The 25,340-nt window shown below is 42.6% G+C and overlaps 1 protein-coding gene and 3 long non-coding RNA genes across 11 annotated transcripts; 2 read left to right on the top strand and 2 right to left on the bottom strand.

Annotated features, from left to right (window-relative positions):
- Positions 1-211: 211 nt before the first annotated feature.
- Positions 212-5,216, bottom strand: LOC120655335 (chloroplast processing peptidase-like). The gene is made up of 6 exons (XM_039933090.1): positions 4,617-5,216; positions 2,582-2,650; positions 2,431-2,499; positions 1,560-1,646; positions 948-1,015; positions 212-848 (listed from the first exon to the last, which is right to left on the bottom strand). Exons 1-6 carry the CDS (start codon positions 5,085-5,087, stop codon positions 695-697), a joined length of 918 nt encoding a protein of 305 aa, XP_039789024.1. The 5' UTR covers positions 5,088-5,216; the 3' UTR covers positions 212-694.
- Positions 5,217-7,288: 2,072 nt separating this feature from the next.
- On the top strand, positions 7,289-8,882 carry LOC120653985. The gene is made up of 3 exons (XR_005666920.1): positions 7,289-7,341; positions 7,505-7,580; positions 8,814-8,882. It is a non-coding gene; the product is annotated as an uncharacterized LOC120653985 (long non-coding RNA).
- Positions 8,883-11,710: 2,828 nt separating this feature from the next.
- LOC120655334 lies at positions 11,711-13,043 on the bottom strand. Its single transcript, XR_005667436.1, has 2 exons — positions 12,994-13,043; positions 11,711-12,127 (listed from the first exon to the last, which is right to left on the bottom strand). It is a non-coding gene; the product is annotated as an uncharacterized LOC120655334 (long non-coding RNA).
- A 7,850-nt stretch (positions 13,044-20,893) lies between these two features.
- On the top strand, positions 20,894-23,552 carry LOC120655333. Of its 8 annotated transcripts, none has more exons than XR_005667434.1 (4): positions 20,894-21,422; positions 21,566-21,639; positions 21,929-22,054; positions 22,156-23,552. It is a non-coding gene; the product is annotated as an uncharacterized LOC120655333 (long non-coding RNA). The 8 variants fall into 8 exon arrangements; XR_005667433.1 differs by having other exon boundaries at positions 22,149-23,552; XR_005667432.1 differs by having other exon boundaries at positions 21,929-23,552.
- Positions 23,553-25,340: the final 1,788 nt, after the last annotated feature.

The raw sequence follows: 25,340 nt of genomic DNA, 5'->3' as shown, positions 1-25,340 counted from the left end.
GCTCGTCGCCGCCGGAAGCAAAGCCGGTGGTAGGCAGTGGCAGATGCGGCGGCAGGTCGTTGAGCCGAGCGTCCACACGCACGTCACCGGCCGGATCACCGGGTTGGGACTACGCCGTCATGAATATCCAGCCAGCTCCACCTTGGCTAGAGGAGATTTCAGAAACAAGTGATGCTCTGCACAATGATACTCTTCGAAACCTTGTGCAACATTTAGTTTCATGATGAATTTCTGGTTGAGACTACAAGCTCAAATGTATAACCTGAACATTTAATTTACAGACGAATCAATGGCGCGTGCACATTGAACACACGTGTTGTTATCCATTTACAAGATCAACATGCTTGTCATGATCATGCACAAGTGCTACATTACATGACGATGCTCCAGGCTCTAGATTTCGGCAATGAAATCATATGTTCCTGCTTGATTAGGTCATCCACCTTCCCACTGATGGAAGATGAATATCAAAGTTTCCTAGGAGTATACAATTCAACAAGGCTGAAAGGGAGGTGAAACCTTGCGACAAAATGGCTTCCGTGCCTTTCGCCCTTCGACCCCAATCGCAGGGAGAACGGAATGTGTTCCCCTCTCTGATTTCTAGTAGAGCTAGATGCCAGAATAAATTATTCCTCTATTAGATTCTACAAAAAAGAGGAATAACCTAACGGCACAATAACTAATTGATCGACTTCTACTTGGTCAATTTGACATCAATAAGGGATCCTGGCTTTGTTTCAGGGCTCAGTTCAGGGTTGAGGCAACCCTTGGTTGTGCCACCTATGCGACCAGGAGGCCAATACCGGAAAACCGATCTCCCCAATATGTTCTTTGCTGGAAGAGGGCCCCTGAAAAAGGATGTGCAATTGTGCCCGTTAATTTAGTTGAACTCTTGAGGTGAAATATTTGGCAACATGAGAAATATCAGCAGAAATTTGGCATATTACCACACATGGGAATCATAACTGTTGTTCCGGTTATCTCCCATTACAAAAACCGAGTTTTCAGGTACTTGCTGCAAGTAAAGATAGCATAAACATGATTAAGTAAGTTAAGAATACATTCTTATACGTATTGATTGAAACAAAAATCTAGGATGAATACAACAAAATGGTTAAATAGGTTAAACAAATAACAAATGAATATATTCTTATACATATTGGAACAAAAATCTAGCACATAGACAATTTTCATGCATAGACAAAAGAAAGTGTTCAAGAAACAATATTATGAGTATGCTGGTAGGCACTTGCTGCAGTTGAGTATTCTATTGTGTAAAAAAATGCAACTATAAATTCTCGTTGGTTTTTTATAGCATTGAGCAACTGACAAATGCGAATCTTCTATAGAATTTTTTCAAGATATATTGTCAACTAGGGTCTTATGACAGAAATTCTTGTAACAAACAACAGCAGATACACAGCAACTGCAGGGGGGTCCATAGTCCAACAAAACATCCGTGTGCCATTTATATTACATGCATAAATCCCACTGGGAAAAACATATAAAATGTATGCAATGAGTTCAAGTGTCATTGATTAGCTTCTAAAAAAAATTACCACTGGGTTCATGTCATAAGAAGGTGGCTCAAGAATAAATTCTTCCTTTCTAGCCTCACCATTCACAACAAGTTTTCCTTCATGAACCTGCAATGTACCAAACAATTAAACATCAGTAAATTGCACAGTATCTTCTAATGTACACTAGTACTTGAACTTCTCCAAAACAAACTTACATTAAAACTAATACATACACACGATTTTGGCCAATTGAATTAACCCATAGGATTGTTTTTTGTCCCATTGCTTTCACTGTTATTTCTATGTCCTTCAAAACTAGAGCACTTCACGACTTCTGGGCATTCTAGTATGACACAGAAATTAATTAGCTGTTGCGAGCACATCATGGAAATCAGCAGACAGTAGCCGCGGACACAACCTAGGGAGAATGAGACCTCAGATTTGACATCTACACCAACATAGGCAATGGTATCACAATCCGTCGTAGCCTAGTCACTTCCATTGTGCCTGGTATGCACAGTTATGATGGGGCAAAGGCTCGTGTGCATTTGAATTCAACATCCACAAAATGGTGATAGCGAAGTGATGATTTCTTTAGGATAATGCCATATGGGATCTATTGAAACAGGGTCTCAGTCCCTTTTAACATGATATTTGGGATTGGTTTACAGTAATAAAAACAACCGATTGCATAATAAAAGCAATAGACAAACCAGACAACCAAACAATGTTAAGAATATGTTGCTAGTTGCTACATCCTAACCTTTCAGGTGGAAAATACTTGTTCGGCTTTAGGAGAGTAGTGCTACAAATTAGGAGTTCGTGGCCAAAAATAAAATTATGCAGTACTAACACTCAAGGGAGATAGCAGCACACATAAAAAGAACAGGCTCTGTTCTAAAACCCAAACCTCAACAACATCGCCCCCCTTCGCAACTACTCTTTTGATGAAAACATCATTATCAGTATATCCAACCTCCTGAAAAAGAATACTCAAAGATTTCAAATCAACATAATATACCATCAAGAAACATTGTACAAAATACTTAACATGTAAGTACCTGTAGCACTGGAGGGCTTTTGAAAATTACTATGTCATTTACACATGGCTTTCTGAAGTAGTAAGTAACCTGATAAATTTTCACATGGTCAATTATGGAATGAATGGAACAACTTCTTTTCTTACTTAGCAAATAGAATATTTCAAATCCAGAATGAATGAGAACCAATAAACATCTGTAGGTAAACAGTAATAGCATTGCATAGTGTCATCATGAAAAAATCAAGTGGACTAGACAAACCACCCTACTTACAAAATACTGAAAACTAAAGCGAACTGGTCTACAAACAAGAAAAAAAAAGTTAATAAAGCCAAGCAATATTATCTTCGAACTGCATTAGCCATTAATTAAGTGCTGCTTGACAGACGCATAACACCCCGTTCATGATAACTATCACATACTTGTGTCTTAAGGATCATATAACCTAAAGAAAATAAAAAATGAAGCTCTATAATATGGTAAAAAATGGCTTCTGAACTTTGGAGCTGCTAACAGGAGATATACAGTATTTTTGTGTACTCAATTTTTGCAGTTTAAATTGGTCCCAAATTGAAGAAGCAGTATAATGTGCAATTATTCACCCTTAATTGTTGGTCTTTTCCCAAAAATAAAAGTTTGCATATTCTTAAATATGAAACCATTATTCAGATCTCATATAAACATATTTCCTTCAAATACGTCACAGGCCGCTTTCGATACAAAAATACATCACAGGCTTAATTCAATGAAATAGATCCCCAGGCATACTGCTCTGTGTTATGAACTGAACCAAAACATGTAATTCAAGCTTGGTTACAGGTAACTAAAATCTAAAAGGTTAAATTGACTGCTTGGTACGATGGTTGAGCAAAACATAATACAAGAAACCATCCATTGCTCACAACGTCAACTTTCTGATGCGTATATATGTCTAGCCATAGGTGTTCCATATGATGTAAGGAGAACAAGTAACCTTGTACACAAGAGATTCCTGTTCTACTATGGAAGTGAAAGTGTGGAAAACTCTCTTGACATTTCAGTCACTGCATATTTACCACTATAGCGGAAAATATTTTGCCTTTATATTTTTGAAACTACAGAGCATCAGTTTTGAGGCTGCAATAAGATAATGAGAAGTATGGATGAACATAGGATATAGGATCACATCCTTTCTGGTTGCAGTTGATATCAAGATTTATCTGAACACATGGAGAAAGTATTTTCTTGCTGCAGACTAACATGCTCTTTTCAATGAAAGATACTATTAACGAATTAGAAGTCATATTTCAGAATGAAGGTACTGATACACTCCAGGAGCTTCTACAAAAGTAAGCCAGCCCAGTTTAAACCTTTAAGTAATTAAATGAGCTCATATCAGGTATACAAAATACACTGAAATGGAAAATTTTGGTCTTGTTTGTGTCACAGCCCAAGGAAAAAAAGAAATAAATAATTTTTTCCTCGCCGGGCCCACCCGTCAGCCTCTCCATCTCCTCCTCTCTCTGTTCTGCTCGGCGCCGCACCGCACGCGTTGTCCCACCGCCGGCCAACCTCGGGACACGTGCCGACCATCCTCGGCAGCCGTGCCGCGCGCGCCCTCCCTCCCGCGTCCTTATCTGCAACGAGGGCGTCGTGCTAACCCGTTCCCCATTCCCCTCCTCTTCCTCCTCGAGCTCGAGCAGAGCACGTGTTAACTCACATCTGGATGATAATGACCGACGGTTCATTTAAAATAGTTTCAAATTGGGCGGTTCTCACAGTTTGTATATCAATTCGCAGACCTACATGAGCCTATGACAACAATAGATAAAGCAACCAGATAGTAACTCAGATTGGACCAACTGAACTGATTATCAAAGAGCAAAATGTGTTTGCAATGAACTTGCACCGCTGATTAATAACAACATGAATGTGTCAGAAAACATAAAATCATTCGAAATACTTAACAATTTTATCAACCGTAGTTCCAAGCAGCAACCGGAACTCAGCGCACGACCAAAATTACGAATGAAAGGCGGGCACAGGACTGGGAAGAGGGAGAGGGAGAAAAACGCACCTTCTCGGCAACGATGCGGTCGCCGACGTCAAAGGTGGGGAACATGGAGAGCGAAGGGATGAAGCGCGGCTCGGCGATGAAGGAGCGGAAGGCGAGCGAGATAGCCACCGCGGCCAGCACCGTCTTGGCGTCCTCCGTGGTCACGCTCATCCACTCGGGCAACAGGCCCTTCTCCTTCCTCACCCCCTCCTCCTCCTCGTCCTCCCCGCCGCCGCCTCCTCCCGCGCCGCCGCCGCCGCTCCCGCCGTCGGGGCCCACGGGCGGCGCTTCGGCGGGAGCCGCGGGGGCGCGGACCCCCCGCCGCAGCCGGAGGTGCGGGCGGCGCCACGCGTGTGCATTGCCGCCGCCGTGGTGGAAGGCAGTGGTGGACACGGCGCGGGGGCACGGGAACGGTGGCTTTGCGGAGGGCTTGAGGAGGCGGGCCGGGACCCGGGTCTGGGAGGCGGCGGGGAAGAAGTGGACGGAGGACATGGCTTCGGAGGCCGGCGGTGTGCTGGGCAGGAGTCGGGGGTCCTCCGGCCGCGCGGCTCGCCGGCGTCCGTGTCAGCCGCTGACTTTGGTTGGGGATGGAGTGGAAGAAGGAGAGGAAGGATAAGCTAGTGGCGGGCGGCCGGGCGGGGAAGATGGTGTTTGGTCAATGTGGTGGCACGGGTCTATGGATCCGTGGGGCTCTCATTTCTTCATTTCTTTTTTTTCCTTTCTTAAAAAGTACTCCCAAGTAGGGTTGAAAACAAAAACGAAAATTTTCGATTACCGGGAACCGTTTTCGAGGTTTTACCGAGATTCTGGTATAAATGAAAATGAAAACGGCTACCGAAAATATAGAAACGAAAATGGTATTTTTATCCGAAACTGAAAGCGAAAATAATTTCAGCCTCTATCGACCGTTTTCGAAAATTACCGTATTTATGCGGTAATTTACCGTCGGTATTACCGTATTTTAGAGATCCTATCGTATTTGAAGCCCAGCACAACACATATTTTCTCGGCACAATAGCTCGCGGGCTTTCCTACTGGCCCAGCCTTTCAGGTTAACCCTAGCCTCAAAATCCCCCACTCTCACTCCCTGACCCAGTGAGGCAGTGATCCCCGTGAGGTTGGTTCTTCTCATTCCATTATTAGCTATTGGTTTTGTATTTTGGTATGATAATATGAGTACTAATATATTTTTATATTTGTAGGATGAATTTTCAGAACCGGTCAATAATGATTATGTGGCAGGTGATGATGATGACATGCCTGAGGTTCAGCTGTAGGCATAGGCAGCTTGCGGCCTTGTACTAGTACTATTCTTAATGGCATGCTTTAAGTCTCTATTTGAATTTGGTTAATGATCATGTATGACTATGTCACGTATCTTGTGTGTAACTTTGTGCCATACTATCGTGCATACTATTATATGTCAGTTATCATGGATTGGTTCGATATTTGGATTAATATCTTAATCGAATCTTCACTACTTGCATATGAGATGTGTCAAGTCATATTGTTAATGTTATGCTCTATTGTTTGATATGTTTATTGTTTTTTAAATACCGTTTTGATGGGTTTCGACCGTTATCGATGTGTTCTCGACCGTATATTTTTGTTTTCGAAATTACTGGAATACCGGCGCCATTTTCGTTTCCGAAAATATCGTACCGCTTTCGTTTCCGATAAAAAAATGTGAAAGTAAAAGTGGTGGAGTCTTTCACCGACCGTTTCCGACCGTTTTCATCCCTACTCCCAAGTTTACTATGTTATTCTGCCGGATTGGCAACGGTCAAAAAGTTGGTAGACTACAAACCAACCGGTCGTATGTTTGGGCTTCTGAACGGCCAGTCCATCAGGCATCCATCCACCGTCCGGGCCATCATTTCAGTATTTCTCACCTCCTTCCATTTTTCTCTCCCCTCTCTCTACGCGGGTGAAAGCGTCATCACCTCCTTCCTCGACCCCGCCGCCCCATCTGCGGCGCCGAGGCCCTCTCCTCGTCCGGCGGCGGGCAGGCCGCAGCTAAGACGGCCCGGGAGGCCACGGGGACGGCAGCTGACTACATCAAGCAGGCGGCCACGAGGGCCAAGGACGCCACTGCCGGGGCGGCCGGAATGACCGCGGAGTACTCGAAGCAGGCGGCGGCGAAGGCTAGGGACGCGATGCTGAGCACCGGCGAGGCGGCGGCCGAGTACGTGAAGCAGGCAGCGGCAAAGGGCACGGGCGGGACGGGGAGCCCCTCGTGCTCTCGCCCACGCAGGAGGCGCCCATCCTCTTCCTCCCTCCACCGCCCTCCCTCAAGCCATCGACCTCCCGCCCTTCTCCTCCCTCCACCATCCTCCCTCAAGCCAGTGACCCCCCACCCTCCTCCCTCACACCAGCGACTCCCCGCCCTCCTCCATGGATTTGTTTGATGCTCACCCGTTTTCTCATTGCAGCGATTTGAATTTGGGAATTTTTTTTCCTAGGGATTTTTCAGCAGAGATGTGGTGAGATTCAGTTGGTGGCGGAGGAGCAGATTCACAAGAAGGCGGAAAATGGTTTGTACATGATTTGTTTTTGGGTCGGAATCTATTTCATCTGGGTGGTTTATTTTTCTAATTTTTTGGTAGAGGGGAAACTCAAATCGAATGGGACGAAGAGGAGTCCTCTGTGAACAAAGACAAGTCTCGATTCCGTCATCCTGCTATCAGGGGTGCCAATGATCCATGGCGGGTCGAGAAGATCTCAAGGAGTGTCGATCTGCTTCCCAGTAAGCACTCATCGAGAGATATCCCCTCCCTTAGTCTTGTAAAGCTATAGCGTAAGGTCACTTTCTAGCACACACCACATAGCAGTCATTATGTGTGTTTTAGCCGTATTTGCATTTTTATCAGCACTAAGATTCCTCCCCACACCTCGTTTAAAATGTGCAGTTCTTTTTTCGGCTCAATTGTTACAATGCCAAGGGGCCAAAATCAGCAACAAGGGCGCCCTCAACCATCCAATGAGGTACGCTTATGTGATTTTTTTGTTCAGTTTATTTTTTACGCATTAGTATTTTCAGGCAATAATGTGGTTTACTGTTAGCAAATTCATATTGTCCATTAGGTAAATACATAAGGAACATTAGGCAACCCCATCCATTGTTCAGTTTGTTTTTTACACATTGGTATTTTTAGGCAATAACATGGTTTACTGTTGGCAAATTCATGTTGTCCATTAGGCAAATACACAAGGAACATTAGGCAACCCCATCTATGCAGCTAATTTTTAACTGCTTTGTGCATCAGCTTTTTTCTTTGTGTCTATCATCCACTAGTTTTCTCTCGGGCAATTTTCTCCCAGGCAGCTTTAGGGGCTAGTCTATGAACCTGCTTTTTTTAATGATGATCCCGCCCTCTCCCCTGTCCTAGGAATTTTCAGTATGATGTCAAGAGCACAGAACCAGCATCAAAGCCAAGCGGGGTGGGTTGTTCCCTACTCATCTAATTTTTGTAGCCTTTGTAACTGTAAGTGGAAAGTATATAGTTATATTGTTTTCGTTTGCAATTTTTTGTAAACTAGCTTGGTGGCTTGACTAAGCAAGTGCAAAACTACAAACCGGATGTTTGCAACCCACAAACCTTTCTACTAGCATTATCAGAAGCATTTTAATGAATTTCAATAGGCATTTAAATACTATTCAAATAGAATTTTAAATGTTCAGTTCAAGCACTTTCATAAGTCTCATGTGATAGACTCTCTTTTTGTCTGGAATGAAATCTTTTACCTTACGATCATAGGCCAAATAGATTAGGTTTCAATAGATGAACAAACACAAGCCTTTTCTAAATCAAAAGTCTCTTGCTTATTGCTCTATACATTTTTGGAGTAGTGGGACTGGTTGACTTGCAAATCCTGCACTTATTTCCTGCTTACTTGTGCATTCATCCCCTCAGCTATAGCATATTTTCTCTTTTTTATACCGTTCAACTTTTGATCTTGGTAGGTTGTTTATGTTTGGCGATGTAGTTGCACAACCCGCGGCAGCTAGATTAGTTTGGGTATCAGGGTTTATAGTTGGGATGCCACCAACATCATTAAGCAGTTAGAAAATAATGATAATAGCTATGAGAATAGGCAAATAAATGTACTATAATCAAGCAATATTGTGGCAAGGTCAAGGCAAAACAATGCAAATGTTGGACAATTTTTACAGCATTCTTTCTTCTCTAATTTCTCTTTTCTATTCTTACATTGCAGGTTCCAAAATTATTCAGCAAGGGGTATCAAGTACAAAGCATGAAGCAGATATGATGTGCAATATGAACCAGGTCAAGTAAATAATTACATATGTAGTGAGAGCAAGTACATTATTTTCTGTTAGTTAGTGATGTTGCTTATAGTTAGGCAAAAGTACTCTCAATCACTGGCAGAACCAGATATAATAAACTGAGATCTGCACCATTATATGATTCGGATCTACAGGCACATATATTTAACCAGAATAATAGATCATGTTTTCACCCCACAATTATAGGCTTTTCCTTTCCTCTTGTTGTGGCATTATTTGTGCTAGATCCTACATTTTTTATGATACAAGCACCATTGGTTCTTGATTAGGCAATAATATATATGAATTAGGCAATAATATTATTTCAAATAGGCAATAATATGTGTTACAATCTAGCAATGTTTCAGATGTCGGGAACATGGAAGGCCTTTTCTCATGCTATAGCATTGCAACTGCTAGTTTCATTGTTTGAGTCATGGCTTGCTTTCTTGGCCAGTAAATTGAATTCTAGGTCAATGTGTTTTTCTTCATGTAGTTAGACCTATCCAATAGCTTTGCTGGTATTTTTGTCGGATGCTGGCAGCTGCAGCTTGACTTTGTTTAGAGCAATTGAATAGTGATGTATATCTTTTCTTTTCCTTTTTTCATTAGGCAATAACTTGGCTCTAAATTAGGTAATAATGTAGAAGGAATTAGACAATTTTGGTTTCCAATAAGCAATGATGTTGTTCTACCTAGGAAAAACAATACACTTAATTAAGCAATTTTGTTTCAATATCTTACAATTCATTTTTTATTGGTTGTATTTAGTGCATAGTTAACATACAACTACCAACAATGCTGATACAAGCAATATTTCTTCGGCCTACTAATTAGGGAATTTTTTCCCTCCATTACTTACATAGTTGCATATCCTCTTTGGTTTTTATGTTTTGTTTCAATATATTTGCATGTCACTAGAGTACTGAACATGAATGCAAATCGGAAGGCATTTTGAGCAGTTGGGAGCACATATTGAGTACATTTTAGAATTTTTATTCACATAGTGCAGCAATGAAAATTGTAGGTAAATTAATAGGTAACTTTGTAGGTCTGAATGTGTTCTAAGATGCATGATGATGCATGACATTTGTACGTTCTTTTGTTTACATGAGGGGGCTGATGTTGTTGTGCCTTATGAAGTGCCTGCCAATTTGTCTATTATTTGGTATTTTTCTGTTCTATATGATGCTTGATATTTGCCTAAACTACATACCTGATGATGGAACTGTTTGAGGGAAAACAAATTTGTTGGGCAGTGAATTGAATGATATTTTTATGTCTGGGCTGCTGATGGTATGGGAGAAAGGATGTGGCCGGGGAAGAAAAAAATATGAAAAAAGCAAATTTGCCAGAATAGGAAAGTACAAGTATGTCACCGGTAGATTAGCTTTTCTAATTACGGGCAGCCGTACGGCCGGTCTAATTTACGGCCGGCCATACGTTAGCCAGGTCCCAAAAAGTTTAGGACGGTTAGAGCATCTCCAGCAGTTTGCTATATTTTACTTGACATATCTTGTGTTTTACCAACTTCTAAAAAGATATGCCAAGTAAAAAAAGATTATCTCCAACAGTTTGGCATAATTCACTTGTCAAATCCAGATCTAACTTACATCAGGAACCCAGAGAGAGAAACAAAATTATATTTATGCCCTTCCACCTCTTGAAAACTTAAATCAGGAACCTTTCTCTGTTATTTATTTCTTTTTTCACCCTCCCACCTGACTAGAAACCACGATACCAACCGCACACGTATATTTGCGCGCTGGAGGCTGGTTTTTCCCAAGTTGCCAAAAATTGCCAAGTCTTTTACCAAACTGTTGGAGTAGTATTTTTAACGTTTTTACCAAAAATCAAAAATGACAAGTCGATTTGCCAAACTACTGGAGATGCTCTTACTTGTTGTTGTTCCAGCTCTATTTGCATCATCTAGGACTAAATTTTAGTAAACAATAATTCATTAAACTTTTTATCATGTCTGTTTGGATTCTTGACCAAACTTTAAATGAAACATATATAGAAATATAGAATATCCATTTTGCTCTTGAAATATGTTGTTGATGTGTCTGCATGCACTAAGTAAGCGGTTGTTTAGTCTTTTCGTATTTCGCCGATTGGTTTGGTCCAAATTTGGTGGGTAAAGACTAAAGATCTAAACTTTAGTTAGAGTAAAACTAAAATTTAATTTATATTTTAATCCACTTATTTGAATCACCTAGTGAACTTAACTTTAAACTGAAGTTGTTTAATTCGTGGATGCCAACGGAACCTAGTAAGATCTATACAAAATATTTCAGATCTGAAAAATTTTCAAGCCTATGAAATTGATATGTTAAGTTTTACCACGCGGCTTATCATGCTAATGAAATGTGCTTCGGAAGGTGTCTCAAGCATCTTAGAATATGTGCTGTGTTGTGTGCGTGCTGGGGCTAGGCATGTGCCACGCCTGGCTATGGCCGGCCTAGCCAAGCCTGGATGGTTAGGATTGGCAGGTCTCTCCCTGATTGGTATGTTTTTATAAACTTAGATCAGAGTTGTCTATATTTATAGTATTGGACTCGGCTAATTTACGGCTGGCCGTAATTTAGACCACCTGTACGGTCGGCCCGTTTTTGGAAAGACTGCAATACATAGCTAAACAAATTTTCTCTTCTGGCAAAACGCCTGTGTTGCTGCTACTTTTCCCGCACGTAGTGTCCCTATGCATTTTTTGTTAGAACCATCTGCCAAATCTTCCGATATAAAGTGCCACCTTCCCTGAAAAAGACAAAACTGTCAGCTCCATAACACCACCGCTTACTGGACAAAGATGATGGCACACATATTGTAACACTAAAGGAAGCAACAAATTGCATACATAATATATTGATATGCCAAATCTCCAAACTGTAACATTACCCCAGAGAGTATATTGAGTAGCATCAATACTACATTACTAGTGATCACACCTAGTGATGAGGGAGGGGCATGCAGACCCAGACTTTACCAGTCTTTGACTCTTTATAGTGAAACTTAAACATTCCGAAGTTAGATTATCGCTAGGCAAAAGTGACAAACATCCCAACGAAATTTCAGGCGCCTATTTGGAGGGTGTTGTACCCACAAAACACACTGGTAGATAAGCATTGGGTAGCTGCTTCAATCCTCGTAGCCTGTCAGCTGCATCTTGCCCTCTCTGTCAGGTGCAGAGGTTGAGAAATAGTGACTTCTTTCTTGCTCCACTTCAGACAAAAGGCAGGAGCAACTGTAAAGAAGAGCAACAAACTTAGAAAGAAATAAAAAAAATTGTCAAGAACACTGGAGCTCATGCTAATGGCAAGATAGGCAGGATCAAAGTGTTTCAAACGAAACCAAACCAATAATCATTATCCACTACATGGCAGATGTTGTTGGCTAGTTGCATTGCAGGTTGTTGAAAGCTGAATGCACGTTGTGATAGGGAGGGGTGATATCTAGTACAAGTTAAGGTAACAAATCAAAAAAGGAATTAAGAAGTGCTTACTATAAAAATTGCCTGCTGAAGTATAGTGTTTTGCCTACCAAGAACCATATTATTGCTTAGTACAAAACATATTGTTTCCTACCAAAATGTAATATTTTGCATAATCCGAAATCATATTATTGCCTGCATGCAAAAGCTTGTGTACTAACCAACACAAAGCTTAAACTTTTCTAAATTGTTTCATGTGAACATTTTAAATGCTAGCTGGATAGTATTTAAATGCCTATTGAAATGCTAGACGCCTAGACTAAATTATTTACTACATATCTTTAGTGATAATATTTTCCATACCAAATAATGCTAGACTAAAATGCACAATCTGCTTGTTGATTTAGCATAGGAAACCTACAAATGAATTCTAGTAAACCAAATGGTTAATCAATAAACTATGTTATTGCCTAATAAAATACAATATTACTGCCTACACCAGATTTCTAAATTACTATTGAATAATCAATAAACTACTTGGCTTCAACTTAAATGCAAGAAATGATATAATGAACACGAACAATCAGCAAGGAGTGATGTGGTTTAATATGTGATCTCAATCCTAATAATGTCTAATATCTGAAACTTCTTTCATAACTTCTAACAAGAAAACTACTTACCAAAATGGCAAGATCCCCTAAATGGTTGTGCTTAATCAACTACACTACCTTATTGCTGATCCTGAAAAATTCCGAACAAGCAAATGTAAGGACAAAACAAGATAAAGAAACTCAGTATGATTTGCTAATAAGTTTGTTGAGCTGCTGAAACAATTATGGACTGTGTAAACTGTGGATGATATTTTCCTAGCAGGAAGTCAACTTCAAACAATATCATGCCCATCAATGGACAAATTCAATAAGCTTAACTATGATTTAAATTATTTTCTTCACAATTTGTGGAAACAAGTAGATAGCCAGGCCAGATAATGTGCATGTGTACAGTGCACTAAAAGGCTCAAGCTTTGGCACTTTTGATTTCTGTATAACATTTTACCAATTCATACATGTCACATGCCCTTTTGCTGTTTAAATCATAACTGATACAGATTGTCAATTTCGCCTAAAAATATTCGCTTTGTCAGTTCTCAACGAGATAACTGAAACAAAACAGACACGTATTGCTTCGTCAGTTTCTAATGAGGTTGTAAAAATCAAACGAACAAATAAACTAGGAAGCTAATAAGCATGCTGACAAGCTGAAAATAACTCAAAGTTTAGTATCTTACTGCTTCATGCTAAAATCATGAGATGAAAAATCATATTGGATATAACATTGCTTGTAAATTTGATATAAAATGCTTCGCATGCATACACTAAATTGCCTAGCCCCTAGATCCCCTAGCCTCTCACCTCGATGATGATGGAGATTGGAGAGCATCCATGGGGACTCCAGCGGGGAGTGCGAAGCAGGGCCAGTGGATGAAGAGGAGAGGCCCCCTTCGTAAGGACTGGTGGTGTGGAGACCTCATCGGTGGGCTTGTTACCCGCACCAAAATAATTTCACAAAGATCAAAAACACACTAACAGAACTTCAATGATTAGGTTCAGCTGCACTTTATGCAGAGTTAGTTTTTTTCACAAAATATTTACTAAATATCTCTAGTGATGATGTTTTCCATACAGAACAATGCTAGACTAAAAATGCTCAATTTGCTTGTTGATTTATTTAGCATAGGCAACCTACAAATGAATTCTAGTAAACCTAATATTTAATCAATAAATTATGTTATTGCCTAATAAATACAATATTACTGTCTATACCGAATTTCTAAATTGGTATATATATATATATATATATATATATATATATATATATATATATATATGAACAATCAGCAAGGAGCAATGTGGTCTAATATGTGATCCCAAACCTAAGTAATGTCTAACATCTGATATTCTTTCACAATTTAAAATAAGAAAACTCGACTTACTAAAATCAGCAAGATCTCGTGAATGGTTGTGCTTAATCAACTACACTACCTTTTTGTTGATCCTGAAAAATTCCAAATAAGCAAATATGAGGTCAAAACAAGACAAAGAAACTCAGTATCGTTTGCTAATAAGTTTGTTTTGAGGACAAAACAAGAGAAAGATTTTACTCTCATTAAAATGACTTATACTAAAATGTATTATTGCCCACTTACATAACTAACAGAGATATACTGAGAAAACAAGAAGCAGAAAACAAGAGAAGCTGATTTACCACATTAGATGAGGCAGCACGACCATGTTGCTACTTCTGCTTTCTTGTCATTATAACCAGGGTGTGATTATTTGAACCCAAGCAATTCGGTTAGGCTATGTGGTTCTGCATAGCCAATATATCCAAGCGATTAAAAAAAAAAGACAGTTGCCAAATCTCTGCTAGAACCCAGCAAAAAACTGCATTGGTAAAAAAAGCTAAAGAAAAGAAACAAAAGAGCATTCAATTATCTAGCTCTTGCTCTAGCTATCATTCAGTTAAGCTACCTATTTCTTCGATGAAAAAAGGGATGTCTAAGAATTAACACACTAGGTTTAAGCTCCTAATCTTAGTTATATGGCAATATATTAGGTGCAAACCAACCTTTCCGTGCAAACTATACAAACTTCAATCTGGGCCACCGGATCAACATCCAAGGATGGGGGGCAGGAGAGGTGGAAGGGGGAGTTTGCAAATCTCCACCTGCTCTTGGATTGGGTAATCACACTTTTGCAAATCCCCCCTCCCACCTCCCCTCCGCCCCTCCCTTGAATGTTGATCCGGTGGCCCAGATTGAAGTTTGCATAGTTTGCACGATGAGGTTGGTTTGCACCTGATATGTTCCCTAGTTATATATCCTCTACTGTATTTAAAATCTGACCCTGGGAACTGAGATATATAATGGTAGTATAAATAGAAACCCCTTTCCTTTGCAGTCATCTAGGAACAGTTCAAAAAAGCTCTACGCACTGTACTTGTGCTTCTGGACTGGACTTGACAAAAAAATGATTTGAGAAGCTTCCAGCATGTTGATTGTCCAATCGAAGCTAAAAAAACCTAGTAACTAGGTATGCTGTTCCTTTTACTGAATCTAGCAACTAGGCATGAACTCTCCCCACCCCCTACTGCCATTTGCAAAATACATGGGTCCTATTGTAGGATCATGCATACAACACAGAAAAAATAAGGTCATCCTAGAAACAGTATGCAAGATTCTACAAACCAAACAACAAACACTAGAAACTGAAGCCGAGCATGAGTCCTATTGCACATATCATGCATGCAACACCCAAAATTCAGTCAATAAACCATGTACCAATTAGATGGAATCTAGTGTGTAGGAGTTTACTTGTCCATTTAGGCAAGTCCAAATATCAAATCAGTATAAGCATTTCAATAATATTCAATAGTCAGTACCATGTACCATCTCGGATTTATTTTGTTGGCAAGTTTCACTAAATCATCATGCAATTTATTCATTTTACTTTAGCATTTTCCATTCTGATTATAGCATTTTCAGGTGTTCCTACTGATAGTTTTTTAAATTTCATGTATGCAACTTATGCTAAACCAACATGCAAATTAATCATACTAGCAATTCAGTAGCATATTTTTTTTCTGGTTGCACTAATACACATATTGCCTAGTGAACAACATGTCGCTAGGGAGTCACTCACCTAATTCAGACCTGAGATTCCGCTGAACCCCCAGGATGATTCACAGACCCCTGCAGATGTGCTTGCCGATGAGCTCCAACAAACCAAAAACAAACAAAAAGGATTAGATGCAGGGGAGGGGGCGCATGGATTTATTTGGGAGGGGTGTGTGCCTGTGTGGGGCTGAAACAAACATGGCACCATTTATGCCATTTCGAGTGATTTTGGTGATCGAATGACAACACAATCAATGGGACTAAATATGATTGTTAAGATGACCATTCTCAGGCTTTTAGGTTCAAATGATGACAAAGAGAAGATAGGCGTAGCTAGGCCCGAAGGGCCGCCCCTACGGTGGTTCTCAGGGCCCCCCTCGTGAACGGGGGTCGAGGGGGAGCCGCCCCTCGCGGGTCTCTGGGCAGCGCCCTGAAAGCTCTTCGGTCCAACGGACAAGAATTGAAGAGACCGTGAAGAAATCCAAGTCAAAGAAATCAAGACAGAGATACTTCAGTAGCACCGGAAGAACCGATGCTATAGGCATCGGTGCATCCGATGGTTGTCGGATGATCCGATGGCCTGGCTTTTGATGCAAGTCTGTGAGGCACCGGTTGAACCGACGGATCCACGAAAGGCATCGGTGCATTGGGCATACTATGTTCCAGAGACGATGTCAAGCGCCCAGGAGAAGATCCTTCAGCACCGGTTGAACCGGTGATGCATCGGAGCAAAGCACTGGTGTAATGACGTCAGCAAAAAGTGTGTCAGAAGCTCAACGGCTTCTTCGGGTCTGAGAGTGACCGGATGAACCGACACTACCCCAGGCAGAGGCATCGGTTCATCCGATGATACGCAGATTTCTGCTGACCGTTGGAGCAACGGCTACAAGACTTGGTGGCCTATATATATGGCATCCCCCGATCATTTGAAGATTGCTGGAGTTGCTTGACATCCCACACACACCCAAGAACATCTCCAAGTCATACAAGAGCTCATTGATCATATCCTTAGCTTTTAGCACTAGCTTTGTAAAGTGTGAGTGCTAGATTAGCTCTTAGTGAGTGTGATTGCAAGGCCTTGAGCCTTTGTGTTGTGGTTCTCTAGTGAACCAAAACAAGAGCTTGGTGCGGCGGCACCTTGGAGCTTTGAAGCTCGCCGGCAACGTCATTGACCCTCCGACTTGGTGTGGAGCAGTGACGACACTTTGTGCGGGGGACGTGGAGACCCCCATCCTTTGTGGAGAAGCTCCTTAGTGGAACCCAGGGCCAAGGTGACCGTGATTGTGTTCACGGAAGAGACTTGGTGGCCGAGTAGCAATACTCTTAGTGAGTGCTACAACAACGTGGATGTAGGTGTGCCTTTGTGGCTAACCGAACCACGGGATAAACACCCGCGTCAAGAGTTTGCTATTTCCTATCCCGTTCATTAAGTTTCCGCATTTCATACTAGCATTTTGTGTGACTTTACTTTCATAGAATAGTTTCTTGATAGGAAAGGCTATAGGTTGCTAAACTCTTTTGGGATAGGGGTTTCACACTAGAACTACCTAGTTGCACATCTAGATAGCATGTTTTAGTTTAAGTTTTGTGCAAACTAGTTAGAGCCATAGATCTAAGCTTTTATTAGTGCCTAATTCACCCCCTCCCCCTCTTAGGCTAGAGCACCCGATCCTTTCAGGGGCATGAACTCACCTAAACTGAACTGCAAATTCCTGCCCGTCCCCCCTCGATTCCAAATGACATCGATGATAACCTTCACCAAAAAACAACCACAAAATCAAAATCGCTGCATGCGCAATGGAGAATCAGATACTGCGAAATGGGGCATAGAAAATCAAAATTCCGTTCGTCTTCCTCCCCTCTCTCCCCCATCTCTTCTGACCTCTCTCTCCGTCCCTCCTCACCTTGCTTTGCCGTCCCTCATCTCCCCTGCCGGCCCTCCCGGCCATCCGCGGCCGCACTGCCCCGCACTCAACCCATCGCGGCACCCCTCCCTGCCACCCTTCCCCTGCAGCGCGGGGCCGCGGCGGTGCTGCACGGAGCCATAACAGGCGTGCGCCGCGAGGGGGCCGCGGTGGCGCCATGCCGCGCGAGAGGCCTCGTGCAGGTGTGCGGTGCAAGGGGGCCGCGGCGTCCTTGCTGCGCCGCCCTTCCCTCACCCTGTCAAGCCTCCACTCCCACCGCCCTTCCCTGTGGCGCGCGCGGCCACGGCGCGGAGCCGCAGCCCCTCACCCCATCGCGCCTCCGCTCCCAGCCGCCCTTCCCCTGTGCGCGCGGTGCCGCAACAGTAGCCGCAGCCCCTCCCTCACCTCGTCGCGCCGCGCCTCTGTGAGCAAATGCCTCCAATGGAGGAGAGAGAGGAACCCTAGAGAGAGGGGACGGGGAGATGAAATGAAGGAGGCGGAGGAACCATAGAGAGAGGGGTGAGAAAATGAACGGGCGCAATTCGATGTTTTGAATAAAAATACCAACTGTTGGCTGATACGTGGGCCTATAGGGTCAGAAGCGCGTGGGCGCTGCGCCGGCACCAGCGGATGCAGCCGGCCGTGCTTGCGGACTAGAATACGGCTGGTTGTACTGAAGTCTTTACCATATTTATATGTATGGTTTCACTGACTTTAGGGGGGTGTTTAGTTACCAATTTTTTTTCTACAGTACCTGTCACATCGAATCTTTAGACACATGCATGGAGCATTAAATGTTATTGAAAGAATAACTAATTGCATAGTTTAACTGATTAGGACAAGACGAATCTTTTAAATCTAATTAATCCATAATTGAATATTAATTACCAAATAACAACGAAATATACTACAATATCAAAACTCAAACTTTTTCACCAACTAAAACCCCCCCCCCAGGTTCAAATCCAAGTTGTTCCACACCCCCAGGAACATGCCCACGTCTACCTCCACACACACGATCTCCGTTGCGCACCCCACCGGCTCCCTACCTCCTCCTTCCGCCGACGGCGGCTCAGGCTCAGCCAAGCGCGCTGAGTGCAGGGCTGCACGTGAGGCCGCTCTTGCCCGCGGTCCTAGCTAAGAGGGAGGCCGCCACCGCAAGCCAGGAGTTCAATGCTGCAATGCGTCTATGATGCTCTGGCTCGCACGGTTGAGGAGGGCAAGGCCACCCCCTCCCAAATCCAATGAAGAGAACGACGGCGACAACAAATTTGCCACCTCCGAGCCTCTCCCCTGTCGACGTCAACGCCACCATGCTTTCCATGAAGCAGCCGCCGTTCTGAACCTGCACGCACAGATTGTCGCTATGCAAAACATCCGGAGCCTCGTCCCCACGTGATCCTCAACATCAACTCCGGCACCACACACGGGGCAGCATAGCAAAAGAAGACTTGCTCCGACTGGGAGAAGGAAAAACACTAGGAGATAAAATCACATACACTGCATTCTGCACTCAACACCATTTCACACTAGAGGCTACAACGACATATGAATCCATCCCAAACAAAGAAAACAAATAGACAGCGCACCTGTTTGCCGTGTAAAATTTTAAAATTCATCCATCCGATCCAAATGCATCGATCCTCACCCGTCCAAGGTGACTAATGCTAACCACAGCAAGGGAAGATCACTTTCCATGGTTGTTGTGAGTAACAGAGTAAAGTTCGTTTTACTCCTAAACTTATCACCAAGGATTTTGAAAGCAAAGTATTACCCAAATGTTGATGTGCTGAAGGCACGGGCTGGAAATAATCCCTCGTATACATGGAGAAGTATTGTGAAAGGAATTGAAGTGCTGAATCGGGGCATTATATGGAGAGTGGGGGACGGAAGCAGTATCAATATTTGGAGTGACCCGTGGCTGCCACGGCTCTGGTCGAGGTTGCCTATAACACCAATTCAAGGGGGCAGACTGTTCTGACGAAGGTGGAGGAATTGATAAACCCAATCACTGAATGGTGGGATGAAGAATTAATCAGAGATGTGTTTTGGCCAGATGATGTGGAGGTGATTCTGTCTACTCCGGTTCATATTAGCCTGGAGGACACGCTAGCCTGGCACTTTGATAACAAGGGCATCTTCTCAGTCCGCTCTGCTTACAGAGTTCAGCGCGATCATGAGAGGAGGTCCTGCTGTCGAGGTGCTGCATCTTCCTCAGGGGGCAGTAGGGCTGGTTCTGTGCAGTGGAAGTCGCTATGGAAGATGGGATGCCCAGGGAAAATACGGCACTTCTTATGGAGATTCACACACGATACTCTAGCTCTGCGGATGAACTTGCAACGCAGGGGTATGGACATCGATACAAGGTGTGTGATGTGCGACCGTCATGATGAGAATGGGGGACATCTGTTTTTCCAGTGTAAATTGGCCAAGAAAGTTTGGGAGGCTGTGGGACTCAGGGATGAAAGAATGTTGCTGGAGAAATGCATGTCGGCTGAAGCGGTCATGCAACACATCCTTGCGATGAGTGCTGATCTGCAGGTCAAGTTTGCTGTGCTGTTGTGGCAATGGTGGAATGAAAGAAACAGGGTCAGGGAGGGTGATAAGGGGAGGACAGACCAAGATCTTGCTTTTGTGATAATTAAGTAGGCAGAAGAATTCCTAAAGCAAAACAAACAGCACGAGAAGGGAGAAGGGAGGAATCTGAAAAAGAGGAGCAAGCCACCTATTGGTATTCTCTTCTCTACTCCTAAAAAGTTGCAATTGGCGACTCGTACGTCGCCCCCCAGCCCGCCTCCCTTCGTCAGTCTGCCTCGCGTGATTTTGCATCCATCCGATCCCATCAGTCTGCCTCGCGTGGTTTTGCATCCGTCCGATCCCTTCAGTCTACCTCGCGTGATTTTGCAGACGTCCAATCCCACCCGTCGTGCGATCCTGACGCCTCCCCGTCGTCGGTCTGCCGTGAGCGATCGATCAGCAGCCATCCGTTCCTGGTTTCCTCGCAACGAACGGTAGACTGCAATAGTCGTCTCGCACCGCCCCCGCCCTCCCCCAAACCCTAGACAACATCGCTCGTCTGCCGCCGGCGGTCGAGCACGCGCTAAAGCGGCAGCTCTGGGATGGTGAGGTGATCCCGTACGCGACCTGCTGCGTGTGTGCTAGGAGGTGGGCACGGCAAGGACGCACGACGCCGTTCCTGCTGCTACCGTTGGTACATCACCGCCGGCGTTCCACCCGTCGCCTCCCAGTTCTCCTCCTCAAATCCGGCTGCGTTCCGAGGCGGAGCGCCGCTCCGCCGCTGATCAGCACCAAAATGGAACCCCCTCAATGTCCTCTCTCTTTTCCTCCGCTCAACGCACTCTCCCGTACCCTAAATTTTCTGGATTTTAGGCTGTAGGTGCCGCTGGCCACCATGCAGATTACTGAATGTACATCAGTACATCACATTTGATGCTACAATTCCTATGCAGTTGCCAGCTACAATCCACTGGAGCATGATGCCAATCTTACCGTCGGTGGCATCCTCTAGGTATACAATACTGTCCGCCCACCAGGTGTTTGATAGAATGTTTAAGAGAGATGGAAACTGTTCTCCCCTAACATTTCTTTTTCTATTTTACATAACTATAGAAAATATATTAAATAATTTCCATTGCTATTGTGGAATTCCAGGGATGAGACTAAAAGGTCATAAACAGGCATGGAAAGCGTCTGATATCAGAGAGATATCAACGGCTGATCTGGAAGTTTGTGCTCTAACACTAACCAAATCTCAGTTGATTTGTTGTCTTATTGACATTAGTCTTAGGCACTTTTATTAATAATTTTGCCTAGAGATTTATCAAGAAGCTTACTATCCAATCAACAACATATAGCTAATGTTCAGAAACAATACAATACTTATTGATTGACTACGGCGTGGTGGAAGAAAGAAAAAAATAATCCCACTTTTGTTTCAGTATTGGCTTTAGCAAGATAATAGTCTTGGACTATTGGTTGGTTGTGGACTTGTGTCTGATTCTTGCTCCTGTGCAGTGCTGCAGACGGAGAGGATACACACATGTGCAGGCGTGCAGCTACGACACACACGTGGGGTCGAGGCTGACTCAAATGACATGGAGTGTAGTTTAGCAGTTTGAGAAAATGCCCAAGTAGTAGTCGGTATAATTGTTGATTTGATATTGTCTTACTTATTGAAAGTTTCAACTAGCATTGATATCGACTACTAATTTTGACAGATGATTGTTTTGACAAGCTTGCAGTTGATACTGATGAGTGATGACAAACGTACAATCCCATGCTTTCATTGCTTGCAGAGGATGTCAAGCACTTGCATTCGGTAAGTCAATACCTCTTTAAATGGAATTCTCAAGGAATGCAAACCCTTCACTGTTATCTACACCCTTCTATAGTATGTCTCTGCACACATTATCTGCCTATAAAATATGACTGGAAAAGCCTAAAAAATAATGATACCTACTTGACAACATTTTTCTAGCTTGGGGTTCATGATCTATGTGATTTCAATAATCACTTTTCATGGCTAAATCTGCACGGCAACTGACCAAGTGTTCTACGCATTTTAATGGTACTAGCATGTAATGGATGTATGTGCACCAAATTGAATATTTATGCTGCTTCTAATTTTGTCACCATTTGTTGTGTGCAGAAATATATGAGGGATTTATGAAGCTGGCTCATCAAACATTTGCCAAGTGGGGGGGGGGGTAATAATTTCAGAATATAACAAAAGGTCTAACCTGTGCAAAGGTCTATTAGCTCTCTATCAGTACTTCAGTAGTAGTGCTTTTACAAAGAGATGATGCAATCATGCTCTAATGCCATAATGTGCCTTAAATATTGTGAGCAGAGGAGAACTTGTTCTTCTGAATTAGGAAACCCTGAACATATTGTTATAATAATGTTTGCACAAGTTACTGTTCTAAAGCAGCCCAACCATATTAATGACATCAAATAGAAAATTGCAAAATTCTTGTTCTTCTGAATTAGGAAGCACTGTGATGCAATGATTTTGATGGAAATTACTGCTATATGTTTGCCAGCACTAACAACTGTAATTTTTCTTTTTGACTGTGTACTAGAGAAATGGAATTGGATTACCATGGAAAGTCATTGTGTTTCGAGTTTGATAATCAGTGTTGATCCAAAAAAAATAAAATGAATTTGAATGTTCTATTGTTCTTGTCATCTTTATTTGCAGCAAAACAATAGAAAGCAGCATCTCCCATATTCAAGAATGTTGCAAGACATTGCTCCTGCAATCAATATGCTTGAGTCACATATGTTTACCTTTGCTCATATTTCAGGAAAACACTCCATCAAATGGTACACAATTTGTCTCCTACAGATTGGTATGTACTCTTTTTAGTTTTTTTTTCAAGTGTGGCATTGAAGTGTTTGTTGTACAATCCACCGCAAGAACCATGTCAATATGGAGTGCTCAATCTCCCAGATAAATGGTGCTGATAAGATTTGGGCAATTATAGAGTGCTTCGTCTCCCAGATTGTGATTTGGTTTTTGTTTATAACTCCTTGAATTGTATAATAGAATAACATGTGTTGTCTGTAACATGTCCTCTTTTACTACAATACATAGTACAAATCTTAGCAACCACTAACATGAGTCTAGGCTTTCACATAGACTTATAGTATCAACTCGTTGCTACGAGCAATTTTCTTTGTGTCTACCAAATTGATTTCTCGCCATTAAAATTATAGTGACATTTATATGATATGTATTGCCCGTAGCAACGCACGGGCACGAACCGAAAATCAATTCGGACGGGTCCTATATTGCACAAACGAAAGGAGGAGGTTGGGGTTTTGTAATCAGGGATGACGAGGGCTCCGGATCAACAGGATGAATTACAAGCAGAAGTGCAAGCTTGCCATGAGGGCGTCAAGGCTGCTGTGCAGCTGGGAATCGGCAGGGTCATCCTGGAAACTGACTCTCTTATCCTGAAGCAGGCTCTAACAGACAACTCTTATAGATTGTCGCCGGTGGGAGGAGCTCTCTGTGAGCTAAAGCAGTTGATGGTAGGAAGTTTTCTATCATGTGTTGTTGAGTATGCTCCTAGAGTCTGTAACAAAGTTGCTCATACGCTAGCTGCTGTTGGGAGGTCATGTGTAGATGAGTCTGTCCTATCCTGGGATAGTACTCCGAGTTGTATCGTGGACTTGGTGGCCAGCGATCATGCTGAGCCTCTAAGTTAATGGAAAACTCTTTTTCCGTGCAAAAATAAAGTTTGAAAAAATCAGACAACTACATGTCTACATCCTCTAACTCTGAAAAACTAGATAAATTACCCCTACAATAATTTAAAGTGGTTTATGATAAGGTGGTTTTTACTGGTGTGGCACATTTATTTTCTCTCTTTCTCTCCCTTCACCATGACGTCGTTGAGCAAGCCATCCATGGTGGGACTGTTCTTTTCATCCTGATCAACCAGGCACATGATTTTGAATCTCGTACTAGTTTCTTGTTGTTGTCGGAACTTCCTTTCGCAGGGCCGGAACTTCCTTTCACAGGGTCAAAAGTTCCGACAGATTTAACTTGTGCGAAGAATTTTTCAAATTTTGTAGGTTCGCCTATTTACCCCCTCTAGGCATCACCAAGATCATTTCAATAGGAACTAATCCAGAAAATAAACATCATGTCGTACCGTCCAGTACAGAAGTGAGGATGCGAGTCTCCATAATGTTCTGGGTAAATCTATAAAAAAATATTTATTTTGTGCAAAATTAAAATTGGTAGCATCATTCCAAAAAATAGAAAAATGACAAAAATGATGAAAAAAATAATGGTAGTGCTCTTGGCATGAGCGAACGATTCTACCCACTAAGGCTTTCTCCAACCATTCCCCCCATCCAACTCCCCTCAAACGTACTATTTACTATATTTTACTACCTCCCTTCAAAAGATTCCTCCACCTATAACTCATTCTCTCCAACCATTCCCCCCATATCTATTCCCTCTATATACTATCACTCATTAACTAACTATTTATTTATCGTTTTTGAATTTTAAAAAAATCATACAATATTTGTACTGTCATAATACGCATTATCATCATATTATGGAGCTCAAACGAGATTAATATCATGAAGAAACAGTGTGATTAGAGATATAGGGGGAGTTGAAACTCACTCTATATATGGAGGGAGTTTCAACTCCCCCCGTATATAGGGGGAGCTATGGGGGGAGCCGTTGGACCGCTCGCTCCCCCCAAAGCCCCCCTACGTAGGGTGGGGGGCCTTATACGGTGCCCCGTTGGAGAACGCCTAAGGCTTAAATCCAACATTCATGATGCGTACACAGTACACACATGTGTGTGTGCTTTCAATGGGTTTATTTGTAGACTGTGGCGGAGCCAGGGGAGCCAGCAGGGGCCATGCCCCTCCCAAGATCAGCGGCAGTTTTTCTCGT

Source organism: Panicum virgatum, chromosome 1N (genome assembly GCF_016808335.1).
Source record: "Panicum virgatum strain AP13 chromosome 1N, P.virgatum_v5, whole genome shotgun sequence".
Taxonomy (NCBI): Eukaryota; Viridiplantae; Streptophyta; class Magnoliopsida; order Poales; family Poaceae; genus Panicum; species Panicum virgatum.
This window is presented reverse-complemented; position numbering and strand designations above follow the sequence as displayed.